Source organism: Triticum dicoccoides, chromosome 5B, assembly GCF_002162155.2.
Source record: "Triticum dicoccoides isolate Atlit2015 ecotype Zavitan chromosome 5B, WEW_v2.0, whole genome shotgun sequence".
NCBI classification, from domain to species: Eukaryota; Viridiplantae; Streptophyta; class Magnoliopsida; order Poales; family Poaceae; genus Triticum; species Triticum dicoccoides.
In genome coordinates, this window is record NC_041389.1 from 634808814 (window position 1) to 634826996 (window position 18183).

An 18183-nucleotide genomic window follows, 5' to 3' on the forward strand; every position below is an offset into this window, starting at 1 on the left:
CAGCTTGACGTCAAGAATGCTTTTCTCCATGGTGAGCTCAGTGAGACTGTGTATTGCTCGTAACCTGATGGGTTTGTGGACTCCTCCAAGCCGGACCATGTGTGTCTTCTCCACAAGTCACTCTATGGTCTCAAACAAGCTCCCCGGACGTGGTTCTTGCACTTCCAAGCTTTCCTATTATCTCTTGGGTTTCGGGCATCCAAGAGTGACACCTCCCTCTTCATCCCACACCATGGTAACTCCCTTGCATATCTCCTTGTATATGTAGATGACATCATCCTCACCGCGAGCTCCCCTCTCACACTCACCCACGTCATCAACTCTCTCAAACGGGAGTTTGCCATGACTGATCTTGGCACATTGCACCATTTCCTCGGCACTAATGTCACCACAAACCAATCCGGCCTCTTCCTATGCCAACAACAGTACACACTAGAGCTTCTCAAACGCGCCAACATGATCAACTGTAAGCCCGTTTCCACACCGGTTGACACGAGCTCTAAACTATCCTCCCAAGAAGGCCATCTACTCTCCAATCCCACCCACTATCGTAGCATCACCGGCGCACTACAATACCTCACCCTCACACGCCCAGACATCACATATGCTGTCCAATAAGATTGCTTATTCATACTTGACAATGAACCTAATACCATTCACTGCCTTTATTTTCCCATATAATGGCAATCTAGGGAATAAATTGTGCTTCCGTATTACATATCACTGTAGTGCATCCTTGAGGCTCCTCGCAAAGTCATCTAGCCTCTTCAACCCTTCTCTCGGAGAAGCCGCTTCACCCAATTGTTTCACCATTGCACTACCAACGATTACCCAATCAGCACCCCACTCAGCAATCTGCACCAATATATAAAATTCCATTAGCTGTTAAACTTCACACAAAAAATACTAGTAATGTTGGCAAAGTTTTCATCTCCAAAAAAGGGTTTATTCTTACCTGTCTAACATGATCAGGTGTCGATATACCAAAGCCAACAACCACTGCTTTGTCAGTGACCTGCAGACAACAGGGAAACCATTTGAGCATATATGCAGCCATGCAGAAGTATATACATCATGGTAATTTTAACAACTTCGTTGACAGAGGGGGTGGTTTTTATGATCTTCTCTTAGTACCTGCTTAACCTCCTTAAGAAGATCTTTGACACACAGGTTCACAGTTGCTCGTGGACCTGTAACTCCGTTGACACTTACCTGCATAATTGGATTAAAGAATTAAGATGGGAAAGGCAAAGTTGCAAGGAACAATTAATTAGGACAAATGTACTCGTCCATTTGGCACTTACAAGGTAAACAAAGCCTTCTGAAGCACTAGCGATTTTCTTCATCCTCTCTGCTGGTGTGGCTGGTGTTGTAAGTAGCACCTGAAAACATTAATGCAATCACAAGACTGTTAACGGCTGGCACTAGAAATCCTTGTCTGTTTTGTTTCAGATATTGTACATTGTTGAAGAGGGAGAGCACATACAAACTCTAGGTTGTTCTTGATGGCTTCATTTCTGAATGGACATGTCTCAGTATAAGGAAGATTGCACACTATAAGACCTGGTGGAACAGATATAAATAAGCGGGCCAGCTCTTGTAAATTAATTTGTGTTGACTTCAGTGAGCTAGTGTTTTTTTTTTTTTGAAGTAACACCGGTGAGCTAGTTTAAATTACCTTGCACGCCGGCCTGTTTGACAGCGGCGATGAAGTTGGCCGCGCCCCGCCGCACGATGGGGCCTAGGTACGAGACGATCACCACCGGGCAGGAAAGCTCCGGCGTCACCTCCTTCAGCATGGATAATATGCCGTCGATCGTTGTGCCGGACGCCCGCGTTCGTGCTGCAGAGGCCTGGATGACCGGCCCGTCGGCGTAGGAGTCCGAGAAAGGGATGCCTAGCTCAATGACATCCGCGCCACAAGCGTCCAGGAGCCTGAGCGCCTCCGCCGTGGTAGCCAGGTCGGGGTCGCCGACGGTGATGTACGGGATGAACGCTGTCTGCACACGCGCGCAATATAATATACCAATAATATACTCCTATGAGACTTCACATTAACAAGGATCTTATTGACGGTACACGTACGTACGTTCTGCAATGCAAATTATGCTTAACAAGGGTGCACGCGCGTACCTTGGCCTGCTCCTTGACCCTGTTCAAGGTCCGCGCCACGGACAAGTCGGCGACGGGCACGAACGCCGCCGGGACGCTCCGCGGCCCTCTGCGCACCACGGCCGGTTCGAACGAGGCCGGTGCCCAGGCCGAGGCGGCGGCGGGCCTTGTTAGATTGTGATTCAAATTATACCGTGTTAGACTAGACGTAGTACAACCAGCATGGGCCTTTGCGTTAACGTCGACGCGTACAAGTACAACTCGTTTACTTGTCCTTCAAGGACTCTCATGTATTGCCCTCATATATATCTCATGTAGTCGCATCTTAGATGGTATGTTGTCTCGTGCTTGTAATACTCGTCCATAATAGTGATTGCGCCTTTGTGCGTCCGTAGTTTTCTTCCGCAAGGGTTTTCACGTAAAAATCCGTGTCTCTCTGTCTCGTTTTATTCTCGTTATTATCTAATAAGTGGTATACAGAGCCAAGTTGCAGATACAAAATTTGGGACGAGAGATTAGGTTACGTGCGCGGCGGCGGCGCACGTATGGCGATCCATCGAATACGAGTCGAGATCGATTTTCGACACTGCAGCTGGCCAGCCGCACGTCGCCGAGTCCGAGACGAGGTCTGCTGCACGGGTGATTTATCGGCGGCGTTGCTACCCGGGACCGATAGGAGTATCGTACTTATGCGACGCTACAGCTTTCCGCCGAGTTGCCATACACTGCCGCTGCTCCACGTCCACAAGTCGCCGAGACAGTCAATTCCCCCTGCCGTGGATTATTTTGCTGGATTCAAGTCCCGAGGAGAAGCGATCTGTCCAAGTCATCGTTCCTTCACGTGAAGCTAAGTTATTTGCTTTTTGCTTTTATCACCGATCAACTAGTACTGGTATTCGTCACGTGAAGGCTACAGGGCTATTTTTCCTTGGTCAACTGCTACGTACAGACTATCAGACTATCAGGTGCTACTTTTCCTATCCCGTTTGATTCGTATATTAAATTCTGTCAAAAAAAATTCTACCGGGCTTGTGCTATTTTGTGTATACAGATTTAATCTACTCATGGCATCCATGAAGTACGATTTTCCGCTGCTGGATCGTGACACAAGGTTTACCTTACGGCAAGTCAAGATGCGGGCGTTGTTGGCGACTATGATGAAGCACTGGATAGTTTTGGAAAGAACCGAATTCAGGACTGGATTGATGAGGAGAAAAGAATTGATTGTAAAGCTTTGTCATAAATTCAACTCCATTTGTATAATAATATTTTGCAGGAAGTTTTGAGCGAGAAAACTGCCGCCGCTCTATGGTTAAAGCTGGAAGGGATTTGCATGACAAAAGATCTTACCAGCAAGATGCATCTGAAGCAAAAATTATTCCTGCACAGGTTACCCGAGGGAGGTAATGTTTTGAATCATATTTCAGTAGTTAAAGAGATCATATCTGATCTAGCTGCAATGGAGGTTAAATATGAAGAGGAAGGTACTGCTTTAATGTTACTTTGTTCGCTGCCAAGTTCTTATACCAATTTTAGAAACACCATATTATACCGTCGTGATACTCTCACACTTAATGAAGTTTATGAAGTTTTGAACTCTAAGGAGAAGATGGAATTAATGGTGCCTCATGATGGTTCGAGTTCATCCCAAGCCGAGGGATTATCTGTTCGTGGCAGGACAAAGGAGAAGAACTCCAATAATGGAAACGGAGGCAAAAGTAAGAACAGCCACAGGGGGCGGTCGCAATCCAGAGACAAGAAGTATTGCGGATATTGCAGGAGAGATGGGCATGACATCTCAGAGTGTTTCAAGTTGCAGAATAAAGAAAAGAGGAAAGGTAACAAAAAAGGTGAAAATTCTGCTAACGTTGCTCGTGATGATAGTTCCGATGATGCTCTTGTCGTTATTGTTGGATGTGCTGAGACCAATGATGAGTGGGTACTTGACACTGCATGTACTTTTTCATATGTGTCCACATAAAGATTGGTTTAATATTTTTTATTTCACTACTTCTACTGGTTCCATTTTGGATTTTGATAATTCACCATGCAAGATTGAAGGCATATGTTCCGTTCGAATCAAGATGTTTGATGGCACAATCAGAACTTTGATAGATGTTCGGTATATTTCGAAGATGAAGAGAAATCTTATCTCTGTTAGTGCCCTTGATGCAAAGGCGTACAAGTATTCAGGTGGAGATAGTGTTTTGAAAGTCACCAAAAGTTCCCTTATTGTGATGAAATGTGATTTAAGTTCGACCAATGGTCTTTATTACCTTCGAGGTTCTACCGTTTCAGGTAACGCTATTCCAGTTATTTCAAAGAATTCTGATTGTGATGCTGCTAACCTTTGGCATATGCGTCTTGGACATATGAGTGAACTTGGTTTAGCAGAGTTAAATAAGAGAGGTCTTCTTGATGGATATGAACCTGGTAAACTAAAATTTAATGAGCATTGTATCTTCGGCAAGCACAAGAGGGTGAAGTTCAACACTTCGACTCATACAACTGAAGGTATTCTTGATTATGTGCATTCTGATTTATAGGGACCATCTCGCAAGAAGTCATTAGGTGGTGCAAGTTACATGCTGACTATTATTGATGATTATTCGAGAAAAGTTTGGCCTTATTTCTTGAAGCATAAATATGAAGCATTCTCAGGATTTAAGGAGTGGAAGATTATGATTGAAAGACAAACTGAAAAGAAGGTAAAAATACTTCGCACTGATAATGGTATGGAATTTTGTTCTAAGCAATTTAAGAATTATTGCAAGTCTGAAGGCATTGTCAGACATTACACCGTTCCTTATACTCCTCAACAAAACGATGTTGCTGAGCATATGAACAGGACCATTATTTCCAGAGCCCGTTGCATGTTGTCCAATGCAGGTTTGCATAGGCGTTTTTCGACCGAGGCCGCTTCCACTGCTTGTTATCTCATTAACCGTTCACCATCTATTGCTCTTAATAAGAAAATTCTAATTGAGTATGGTCTGGTTCACCTGCTGATTATTCACAGTTGAGAGTTTTTGGTTGCACTGCTTATGCTCATGTTGATAATGGAAAATTGTAGCCTAGGGTTGTTAAGTGTATCTTTCTTGGTTATAAGTCTGGTGTTAAAGGTTATAAATTGTGGAATCCTAAAACTTAGAAGGTTGTTATTAGCAGAAATGTTATCTTTAATGAAACTGATATGTTACATGATGTTTCATCTACTAATGTTCCTATTGAGAGTGAATAGCAGCCTACTATTCAGCAGCCTACTGTTCAGGTGGAGCATGTTATTGAAACAGGTGATACATCTGATAATGAAATTGTTGATGCACATGATGAACCCGTCGTTGATGATGAACATGTCACTCCCACTCCAAATCAGGCAATTGTTCCACCCAGTTGGAATCTTGCACGTGACAGAGTTAGACGGGGTATTAATAAACCCGACAGGTTAATTAAAGAGTGCAATATTGTTTCTTTTGCTTTATCTGTTGCAGAAGAAATTGAAGGTAATTCTAAGCCTTCTTCATATTCTGAGGCTATTATTTCTGGTGATAGTAATAAGTGGATGACTGCTATGCATGATGAGATGGAATCGCTTGAAAAGAATGGCACTTGGGATTTAGTAAAATTGCCTAGAGAGAAGAAACCTATTCGTTGCAAGTGGGTTTTCAAGAGGAAAGAAGGTGTTTCTCCTGATGATGAGATAAGATATAAAGCAAGGTTAGTTGCTAAAGGTTACAGCCGGATTTCAGGTATTGACTATAACAAAGTCTTTTCTCCTATTGTGAAGCATAGCTCTATTCACACTTTACTCAGTATTGTTGCCATGCATGATTTTGAGCTTAAACAATTGGATGTTAAAACTGCATTTTTACATGGAGAATTAGAAGAGGATATTTATATGGAACAACCTGAAGGTTTTTTTATTCCTGGAAAAAAAAGCTTGTCTGTCAGTTAAAAAAATCTCTTTATGGATTGAAGCAATCCCCTAGACAGTGGTACAAGAGATTTGACACCTTTATGATCTCTCAAAGTTTCAAATGGTCTAATTATGATAATTGTGTTTATTTGAAAACTGTCAACGGTTTAACTATTTATTTGCTCCTTTATGTTGATGATATGCTTATTGCTACAAAGAGTATGTCAGCGATTAATGAACTAAAGAAGCAATTGAGTAATGAATTTGAGATGAAGGATTTGGGTGCAGCAAAGAAAATATTTGCCATGGAAATATCCAGAAATAGACCATCTAAAAAAGTGTATCTAAGTCAGAAGGGATATATTGATAAAGTTCTTCATCGTTTTAATATGCATAATGCCAAACCGGTGAGTACACCGTTAGCTGCACACTTCAAATTATCATCAGCTTTATGTCCCAAGTCAGATGCAGATATTGGGTACATGTCTAGAGTTCCCTATTCGAGTGCAGTTGGTTCACTTATGTATGCCATGGTTTGTTCTCGTCCGGATTTATCGTATGCATTGAGTGTTGTTAGTAGATACATGGCTAATCCTGGAAAACAACATTGGAGAGCAGTTCAGTGAATTTTCCGATACTTGCGAGGTACTTCTAATGCTTATTTACAGTTTGGAAAAACTGGAGATGGACTTGTTGGTTTTGTTGATTCTGATTTTGCTGGTGATTTGGATAAGAGAAGATCGCTCACAAGTTATGTTTTCATCGTTAGTGGTTGTGGTGTGAGTTGGAGAGCAACTTTGCAGTCTATTGTGGCTTGTTCCACTACTGATGCCGAGAATATGGTTATTTCTGAGGCATGCAAAGAAGCTATATGGTTGAAAGGTTTGTACACTGAGCTTTGTGGAGATTCATCTTGCCCTACCATATTTAGTGATAGTCAAAGTGCTATATATCTTACCAAGAATCCAATATACCATGAGAGAACAAAGCACATTGATGTCAGATATCACTATATTCGAGATGTTGTTGCTGAAGGTGATTTGAAGGTATGCAAGATAAGTACTCATGATAATCCTGCTGATATGATGAGAAAGCCAGTTCCTACCAATAAGTTTGAGCTTTGCTCAGGCTTAGTTGGTATTTCTCACTAGTTCGATGGACTTTGACGCACAAGGTGTTTATGCTGATTTGGATGAAGTTATTTACTTTCTTCGACTACTAGAGGGAATTTGGATCAAGGTGGAGATTATTAAATTGTAATCCAAATTATACTGTGTTGGACTAGACATAGTACAACCGGCGTGGGCCTTTGTGTTGACGTCGACGCGTAAAAGTACAACTCGTTTACTTGTCCTCCAAGGACTCTCATGTATTGCCCTCATATATACCCCATGTAGTCGCACCTCAGACGGTGTCGTGCTTGTAACACTCTTCCATCATAGTGATTGCGCCTTTGTGCGTCCATGGTTTTCTTCCGCAAGGGTTTCCACGTAAAAATCCGTGTCTCTCTGTCTTATTTTATTCTCGTTATTATCTAACAGCCCTGACCACAAGCCTGCTCCGCGTGGCCACCAACACAGCCGGCGACGAACCGTGCCGCGTAGGGTGGTTGAGCGCGTGAGCCGTCGGCGACGCCTTGAGCGCGAAAGCCATACTGCTGGACGGATGCTAATGCTACACACTTCACTGTATCTGTATCTCTAGATTGTGTGAGCATACGTACAAACACTTCCAACTCCCGAAGTTTCGATGTGGTCAGATGATGCTGTGTGCTCGTTTATATAGTTGATGAGTCCCGCGGGGAAGCCGGTGAAGATCGAGGACCGGTGTATTATCCTACCGCGTGGGAAACGTGCGCGTCCATTACAGGGGAACATCGACGTCCACAGAGCAGTGGCCCAAACACACTCCAGGGTTAAAATGTCAAACGCACTACCTAAAAAAATCACCTGACAAGATAGATTCAAGGTGCAACCACCCTGTCGACGACTTCAGGGGAACAAACATGTCATGCCCGCGTTATTAGCGCATTTATTGCGCATGTTATAACTCGGAAATTAGTTATTTAGCTAGGGTTTTAGCCGGGTAGTGGTGTGGCTTCAGCAATGGAAGCGACATCGAATAAGTGTGGTCTAGATCTAACCACGATGCGACAATTCTCCGTAGAGGTCAGTGATGGACTCGAGAGTTAGGGTTGCCAATTGAGCAACAGCGTGCCCGCAGTGCAGATTTTTGTTCTCCGGCTCCGTCGTCATGGCGGCCTAAACTTTTGTGGCGACTGGCAACTCACTACACTATTGGGACGCTATCGCCGAGGTTGCCCCTGTGGCCCGGGCGAAGGCGGTCAAATCGTTGCTGATCTTAGTGGTTTGGGAAATATGGATTGAATAAATAGCAGATTTTTGAGTGTGTTCTCACACGAACACGTCACGTGTACCCTCGACGTCGGGGATGATGCACCGCAACTCACGTCGAAGGAGTCTCACCGGAAGCGCGATTCGCAAGTCGACCGGCGAGAGCTTTTGAGGACCCAAAACCCTACACTCCCGGGAGGGACCCTGTCGGGGAGTGCAGCGGCTATGGGCTGCCCTAGGTCGGTCAAGCCACCCCTAGAGCCTCGTGGTCCGCAGCTCTCCAACACGAAGAACAACGAAGGACGAGGGAGCAAGAACGAGAGAGGGACAAGACGTAGATGAAAAAGTTGTAGATGTGTTTGCGATTGTGTGTTGTTGTTCAATCGGCCGTCACCCCTTAGGTATATAAGAGGCGGCTAGACTTCCCGTGCAAGAAAAAGGTTTGGATTCATGTCGAAAACCCTAGTTTGGGTCCAACTCGGAATCAAACTTTCCAAAACGGTTCGGTTTACAACCTAGCTGCACCTTGCGGGTCATGTTTGAGGCAGTAAACGATTTCGGATGAAAACGAGTCCAAAAGCAATCTTGACCGTTTCGACGAGACGAAAAACTTCCATGTTAAACGATTTTTTATCAGAGGTCATCTTGAGGGTCAAATAGCTCGCGCAAAATGGACTGTGACGCAAAACACCCGCCCCTCGCGCTACCCATCAGACATGGTGTGTGGTGGGGCGCGCCATACTTCGCCTCCTGGCAGGGCTACATTCCGATGGCTCTAACTTTTGCATACGAACTCGGATTGGAACGTTTTTTATATCGAAATCAATCGTTTCGACGAGACGAAGACAATCCGTGTAAATCATTTTCCCATACGAGGCTGTGTTGAGGGCGTAATGAGCCGAATAGTGTTTTGAATACAAAATCTCAGTATTTCAAACACAACTTCGGCCTTCGAGATGAGATCGGATGGCGATGACCCAAACTTCAAAGATGTTTATATCAAAAACACGGAACTTTTTTATGTAGATCACTTCTTCATTTGAGGACATATTAATTCAGTTCTTGACCGTGCCAAAATCTGGTGTCAACACATGCCCCCCCCCCCTGTTTTTCGGCAAAGCTAGCATGCCGAAAAATAACTTGTACCATGTTTGTTCTAAGGACGATGTCAACACTCCATCGGCCATTTACAGTTCCTTAGGGCGATAATTATATATCGGCCATGTTTATGCTAAGGGCGATAGTTATTTATCGGTCATGTCTTTCTTAGGACGATAGTGATATATCGACCATTGCCTATCTAGGCTTCTTGCCACACACTTGGGTGATATTTCTTTAAATATTTGCCATTGAGAGCTCGAGGTAATAATATGCCTTGTACGGATTCCACCAAATATGAGTTTTCGGGAACCACTCTTGTAATCTTAAAAGGACCTTCCCAACTTGCAGACCACTTCCCGAATTTTCTATCTTTTGAACCAATTGGTAGAATCACCTTCCACACAAGATCGCCAACTTGAAAATTCTTCAACTTGACCTTCTTATTGTAACCTCTTGCCACCCTCAACTTATCTCTCTCTATGGCATTCAAAGCAGACAAACATTTATCGGTGACTTCATCAATATTGTCCATCATCAAGTTATAGAAGTCCACCGCCGATAAATCATTTTGTTTGGCTATTCTCAAAGCATTCAAATTCACTTCCACTGGTAAAACGTCCTCTTGACCATATACAAGCTCATACGGAGTTACCTTTGTAGCACCATGCCTTCAGATTATGTGTTTCCACAAAGCTTCGGACAGTAGCTCATGCCATCTCCTTGGATTATCCTCAATCTTCTTCTTGATGAGCTTGATTAATATTTTATTACTAGACTCAGCTTGTCCATTGGCTTGGGCATAATATGGAGAGGAATTGAGCAACTTTATCTTATATGATTCGGCAAATTCTCTGACTTGATGTGACATAAAGGATGAACCTTGGTCCGTAGTTAATGTTTGCGGTATGCCAAATCTATAAATAATATGCTCAGTTATGAATTGAATTACCTCTGTATGCGTCATGTTTTTTAGTGGCATTGCTTCAGACCATTTAGTGAAATAATCAGTTGCCACCAACAAGAACCGATGCCCCTTTGAAGAAGGATGAATCTCTCCAATAAAGTCCAATCCCCAACCTCTAAAAGGCCACGGCTTGATAATAGGATGTAACATAGCAGCGGGAGCTAACTGAATATCACCAAACTTTTGACAAGCTTCACATCCTTTATAGTACCGGAAGCAATCATTAACCATCGTCGGCCAATAAAACCCAGCACGTCGTAATAACCATTTCATCTTGGGAGCCGACTGATGAGTGCGACAAATACCTTCATGGACCTCTCCCATAGCAACTCTCGCTTGGTCCTTGTCCAAGCACTTTAAAAGAACATCATCAACCGTTCGGCAATAGAGACCATCATCTCTCATTGTGTATTTGAAAGCCATACGCCGAACAGTCATGTCCATCCTTTTACTAGGATCACACAAATAATCAATAATGGGTTTCCTCCAGTCTTCATTTTCTCCTGCATTAAATATTTCATTAGTGGCCGAAACGGTGGGCTTCGGTTCGGCCTCCCCTATGTTGGCAAGACTAGACATTGGCCTTTGAGAAATATGAAACATGCCACGATCAACATCATAGCCGGATGCTTGTTGTGCCAACTCATTTGCTCTCCAATTGTCATGTCTAGATATATGAGCAATGCTAAAATAATCCAAATTAGAAATTATATCTAGACATTTATCAAGATAAACATTAAGTGTTTCATCAAAACATTGAAAGACTTTGGATATTTGTTGCACTACTAATAATGAATCACCAAAAGCCTCAATATGTATAGCACCTATGGCAAACAACATCTCTAAGCCGAATAACAATGCTTCATATTCGGCTTGATTATTTGTGCAAAAGTATTCTAAGCGGCATGAGGCTTCAAAAACAGCACCATGAGGAGATATATAAACAATACCAACACCTTGGCCATTGCTACAAACTGAACCATCAAAATATAATCTCCATGGTACTAATGAGACAAGGTTTATATCAATATCATGCTTGTCATCAATCCGATGCTCAACAATAAAATTAGCAACAATTTGGCCTTTCATGGATTTCAGAGATTCATAAGCCAAATCATATTCAATTAAAGCATAAGCCCACTTGCCAATTCTACCACTAAGAATTGGCCTATGCAACATGTATTTGATGACATCGGTTTGACAAGCTATAATGCAAGTACTAGGCACTAAATAATGTCTCAATTTTGTGCAAGCATAATATAAGCATAAGCATAATTTCTCAATAAATGTATACCTTGTCTCAGCATCCAACAACCGTCGGCTCAAATAAGTAATAGCATGCTCCTTTCCTTCGGTCTCTTGAGTCAAAACAGCACCAATAACACCTTCCTCCGCTGCAACGTAAAGTCTAAATGGCTCCCTGTGCCTGGGCGCTTTCATAACCGGAGGAGTGCACAAATATTTCTTAATCATATCAAATGCCTCTTGCTGTTATGCCCCCCAAGTAAAATCAACATCATTCTTTAACCAAAGGATAGGAGTAAATGCATCAACCTTCCCTCATAGATTAGCTATGAATCTCCTCAAATAATTAAACTTTCCAAGGAATTTTTGCATATCTCTCTTGCATTTTGGAGTCTCTACTTTCTGTATAGCTTCTATCTTTTTGGGATCAATTTCCACGCCATCTTCATGAATAATGAAACCCAGAAACTTCCCAGCCGATACACCAAAGGCACACTTCAAAGGATTCATTTTCAGCCCATATTTCTTCATTCTTTCAAAAGCCAAACGCAAATCGGCTAAGTGAGATTCAAAAGCATCCGATTTGACAACAATATCATCAATATAAACCTCAAGTATAACACCAAGTAAATCATGAAAAATTAAATTCATATCCCTTTGATACGTGGCACCGGCATTTTTTAATCCAAAGGTCATCACTGTCCACTCAAATAAACCAAGAAAACCAGGACATCAAAAAGCCGTTTTGGACATGTCCTCTTCGGCCATAAAAATTTGGTTATACCCCGCATTACCATCAAGAAAGCTAATGACTTTATGTCCAGAAGCATCATTAATAAGCATATCGGCTATCGGCATGGGATACTCATCTTTAGGTGTAGCTCTATTCAAATCTCTGAAATCAATGCACACCCTCAACTTGCCAGAGCCTTTCTTCTCTACTGGTACAATGTTAGAAATCTACTCGGCATACCTGCAAGGTCTAATAAAATTAGCTTTAAGCAAACGACCGATTTCTTCCTTGATCCGGTCATACGTTTTTGGATTAAACTTTCCGGCTGATTGCTTGTATGGTCTAAAACCGGCCTTTATAGGTACACGATGCTCCACTAGCTCTCGGCTTAAACCCGGCATCTCATGATATTCCCATGCAAAGCAACAAACATATTCTTTCAATAGCTCGATCAACTTAGCCTTATGATCGGCTCTTAAATTTTTGCTTACAAATGTCGGCCTAGGAATTGAACCATCTCCTATATCTATCTCTTCTAATGGATCGGCCGATGTAAAACCTTGTCCTAACTTATCCATATCATCTAACTCTTCTATGGACTCATACATGTTGTTCTTATTGGATCGATATTCTACAAGATGCTTTTGTAACCACTCTGAGTTAGGATCCATTTAAATACATCATACCTTGGAGCCGATTATCGCCAACCGGCTTTAGAGAAACGGGCACGAAACCACTTTTTGTGGCGCTAAGAAAATCATATTGTGATAAATCGCGCCCCGTCAAGCAAGTAGCATTGGGATGTTGCCAATCCACCGATGCATCGGCCAAAGCAACACAAGCCGAATTATCCGCATGAATGACTTCTACTTCATCATCAACCCATTAAATCAAAAACTGGTGCATAGTAGATGGCACGCATTGGTTCGCATGAACCCAATCGCGGCCTAATATCACATTGTAGTTACCTTGCACCTCGGCAACAAAGAATGCGGTAGCCAAAGTTTTGCTTCCCACCGTAAGCTCCACATACATCACACCTTTGGCTTCAGTTTTCTCTTTGCCTTCAAATCCATTAAGCACCATGTTGGTCTTTATTAACTCTTCATCACGCAGCCCCAATTTTTTGAAGACCAAATATGGCATAAGATTCACCACAGCACCATCATCGACAAGCATTCTAGCAACCGGCAATCCATTAATATGACCTTTAAGGAACAATGGCTTCAAGTGCGTCACCGGCTCTTTTGGCTTCTCGAATATAGCATTTTTAGGAGCAAAATCTAGCTGAGCTACTTCCCCTTCTTCATCTATAGCACGAAATTCAGCGGGTAAGTAATACACCATATTAATATCCATACCTTCATGAACCGGTGTAGACTCATAATCAAGCATTTCATCTCCTTCCGCAAGCATGTCCACTGACTCCGAAATATCTTCAAGGGGAGAGGAAGTAGTAGGCAAAGTGGACGATGTAATAGTGGCCTCATCGTCCTCCGTTGGTGGTGTAGGTGTTGCTATGATCAATGCATAAGCTGCAATGTTTTCCTTTTGCTTTGGTCTCCACACTTGTTTTGGGGGTACCATGGGACGGCTTTCATTGAATAATTTATCCCTTAGCTTTTCTACTTCTTGTTCCTCCTTCTCATGACTCCTCATGCGCTGGAATCTCCTTTTTTGCGCCTTGGTCAGACCGGAAGGACACCACTTAGGTTGAGTATATTTTGGATCCCTCGGCTTGGCCTTGCTTATGCTAGCTTCATGATCATTAGCCATGGGGCCTTGCTGGACCGCAGCCACATCTTTATTAGAATCAGCCGGATTATCAACAATAATCGGCTCTTTGATTATTAATTCTTTAGTGCCTATCATAATAGTTTCACCACTAGCATTCTTCTCCTTTTGCTTGCTAGGCTCTGAAATTTCAGCACTTGGTGATTTGGCACGCCACACTTGTCGGTTGACCCTTTTTTGATTATCTTGCATTGGCCGATTGACACCATTGTTCAAACGGCCTCGTGTGGGATAAGAAAGCCTCTCATGAACGGGCCTCCTTGGTTTTGCGCAACCCGGATGAAAAGCATAAGGGGCCATTGGGGGCTGCCCCCATCCCCCATTGAAGCCTCCCATGTAGTATGGCGCATAGGGGGGCGGCACCATCCATGGTCCTGGTGCCCATGACCCATATGGCCTTGCGTGATGATGAGATTCTTCCCTCGGAGGTGATCTTGAGCGCTTCAAATTTGATGACCGGTTAGAGCTAGAACCGACCGCTTGATTGGCATACTTGGACAACAGCATATCAAAAGTTGGCTTGATTCTCTTGCGCTGCACTTTAGCTTCATTCGTCTTCCACTTGCCAACCTATGGACTCTTGGGCTTAACAAATTTGACATGAGTGTTCTCTTGCACTTGTGGTTGCCCCCCGAGTGTAGGATTCCTTATGATGATTTTGATTATCTCCTTGTCACCGGTTTGCTTGTCAAGCACAACCTGTCTCCCCAAGACCTTGTTGCCCTCCTTGTCTTTCCCGGGCTCACCAACAATGACATTAGCTTTATTAGCATATTCGGCAACCTCCGGCCGAATGAGTAGTTTCTTCCCCTCCAACTCCATGGTATTCATTGGAAAGGGTTGTTTATCAACTTGCATCTCAGAAAAGTTCAATCGTCCGTCATTAATGGCCGATTGTATCTGCCGTCGAAAAACATTGCAATCATTAGTAGCATGAGAAAAAGAATTATGATACTTGCAATAAGCGCGCCGTTTCAGCTCTTCAAACGGCGGTTAAGTATGAGATATTCTAATAATCTTAGCATGCAGCAAAGCATCAAATATTCTATCACACTTAGCAATGTTAAAAGTAAACTTCATCTCTTCATCACGATTCTTATGAATCGGTTTCAGATCATTGCAAGTAAAGGGTTTGGCCTTAGACGGCCAAACAAATTCAGTAGCAAAAACATCACCCTCATCGTCCGAGTGATCACTATCATATTCCACCATATTCATCTTTGGACGATCGGTTTTGTATCTATGCACTTCTCTAAGGTCTTTGCTTCGGCTTTCCTGAGCCAAAGCCCTTTGTAAGACTTGGTTGATATTTAAGAACTCATACCCTTCTAGCTTTTCTCTAATGGGAGTCCTCAAACCACTCAGCACTAGGTCTGCTAAGTCTCTCTCGGTTATCACCAAACTAAAACACCGGCTTTTTGTTTCTCTAAATCTCTTGACGTAGTCGGAGACCGATTCATCATGCTTCTGTTTAACCGATGTTAGATGTGACAACTTGAGTTCGTTGTCGCCGCTATAAAAGTGATCATGAAACTTCTGCTCTAGCTGCGACCAAACCCGAATGGAACCATGTGGTAAAGAAGAAAACCATGAAAATGTGGTACCAGTTAATGATAAAGGAAATAAACGCACTTTCAATTCATTCAATGAGCCTGCCTCACCCAATTGTGCTAAATATTGATTAACATGCTCCCATGTGGTTTTTGTGCCTTCTCCATTAAATTTAACAAAATCTGGAATTTTATATCCTGGAGGGCACTGGATGGCATCAAAGTACTCGGGGTACGGCTTTTGGTAAATCCGATTCCGAGGTAACTCAACTCCAAAATTCTCTCGAAGCATCTTAGCCATCTCCTCTCTAAGATTAGCTAGACCATCATCCATCATGGACGATGAAGCTTGTGGCAGTGGCATAGGAGGAGTAGGGTTACTAGCTATAGGTAGGAATTGTGGCATGTATGTCGACCCATAATTTAGTAGTGGTCGAGTGGTTGTAGCTGTAGGTAGGGTTTGGTTCGGTGTTGCCACCGAACCTGGCATGCTTATAATAGGGTTGATGGGTGCAGTCACAATCTGATTTGTTTGGGTAGGATAATAAGCCATCGGCACGGGAGGCGCCGATGCAATAGGTAAAGCCAGATTAGGGTTTTGCACACTAGCAGCTACACCATCATTACCCCTAGACGATTGAGATGTATTCTTCTGAGCATTAGTATTTTCTATGAAAGTTTGATAGACTAGATTGTTACCATCAGCAATACGACTTTCAATCTCAGCCCACTGCTCAGGAGAAAAGGCAGTACTTACAGAGGGTTTAACCTGCTCGGCTTGAAGAGGAGGGAACTTGATTTCTTCAATCGGAGTGATGTTGCCTTGGCGATCCTTCTTGAACTTTGCAAGGAACTCCTGCAAGTCCTTCTCCTCGCGCGCCTTCTTGTACTCTTCATAGACTTGGCGATGATCGGCCAATATCTCATCAAGACTGGGCTTAATGATTTTATCGGCGTCTACCTCAGATGGCTTGGGAAGACCAGACATGGTGGATGATAAGGATTGATCTTGATTCCCTAGCGGAGTCACCAAAAAGTGTGTTCGCACATGAACACGTCACGTGTACCCTCGACGTCGGGGGTGATGCACCGCAGCTCACGTCGAAGGAGTCTCACCGGAAGCGCGATTCGCAAGTCGACCGGCGAGAGCTTTTGAGGACCCGAAACCCTACACTCCCGGGAGGGACCCCGTCGGGGAGTGCAGCGGCTATGGGCTGCCCTAGGTCGGTCAAGCCGCCCCTAGAGCCTCGCGGTCCGCAGCTCTCCAACACGAAGAACAACGAAGGACGAGGGAGCAAGAACGAGGGAGGGACAAGACGTAGATGAAAAAGTTGTAGATGTGTTTGCGATTGTGTGTTGTTGTTCAATCGGCCGTCACCCCTTAGGTAAAATAAGGGGCGGCTAGACTTCCCGTGCAAGTAAAAGGCTTGGATTCACGTCCAAAACCCTAGTTCGGGTCCAACTCGGAATCAAACTTTCCAAAACGGTTCGGTTTACAACCTGGCTGCACCTTGCGGGTCATGGTTGAGGCAGTAAACGATCTCGGATGAAAACGAGTCCAAAAGCAATCTTGACCGTTTCGACGAGACGAAAAACTTTCATGTTGAACGATTTTTTATCAGAGGTCATCTTGAGGGTCAAATAGCTCGCGCAAAACGGACTGTGACGCAAAACACCCGCCCCTCGCGCTACCCATCAGACATGGCGTGTGGTGGGGCGCGCCATACTTCGCCTCCTGGCAGGGCTACATTCTGATGGCTCTAACTTTTGCATACGAACTTGGATTGAAACGATTTTTATACGAAATCGATTGTTTCGACAAGACGAAGACAATCCGTGTAGATCATGTTTCCATACGAGCCTGTCTTGAGGGCGTAATGAGCCGAATAGTGTTTTGAATACAAAATTTCAGTATTTCAAACACAACTTCGGCCTTCGAGATGAGATCGGATGGCGATGACCCGAACTTCAAAGATGTTTATATCAAAAACACGGAACTTTTTTATGTAGATCACTTATTCATTTGAGGACATATGAATTCAGTTCTTGACCGTGCCAAAATCTGGTGTCAATAGAGTGGCGGCGATAATCCACTTTGGAGGACAGGCGGACCACGGGAGCGAGATGTTTGCAGCACCCCTTTGGTGTCCGCCGGGTTTAAATTGAGACACCTCGCCGGCCGGGTGATCCGTATGAAATATCCGCCACCTCGACGGCCGTTTGATGTACGCGCGCGCAGCCGTCCGATCTACTTCTGACGCACGGCTCGGTCTCCTCCCCTAACCCATTAATTCCTGAAACAACGGTCGAGTTACAGAAACAAGCGTCTTCGAGCCATTCGATGCGTGACGTGAACCATTCAATCCTTCTCTCTAATTTCATGCAACGATATGCTCTTGTTGCAAGATCTGGTC

At 43.6% G+C, this 18183-nt stretch overlaps 1 protein-coding gene across 1 annotated transcript; it reads right to left on the reverse strand.

The window, feature by feature from the left end:
* Window positions 1-720: 720 nt before the first annotated feature.
* On the reverse strand, window positions 721-8283 carry LOC119310336 (tryptophan synthase alpha chain-like). Its single transcript, XM_037586124.1, has 8 exons — window positions 8183-8283; window positions 2134-2278; window positions 1679-2000; window positions 1487-1563; window positions 1305-1382; window positions 1135-1212; window positions 956-1015; window positions 721-855 (listed from the first exon to the last, which is right to left on the reverse strand). The coding sequence occupies exons 1-8, from the start codon at window positions 8281-8283 to the stop codon at window positions 721-723; spliced, it is 996 nt and encodes a 331-aa protein (XP_037442021.1).
* Between the last annotated feature and the right edge of the window lie 9900 nt (window positions 8284-18183).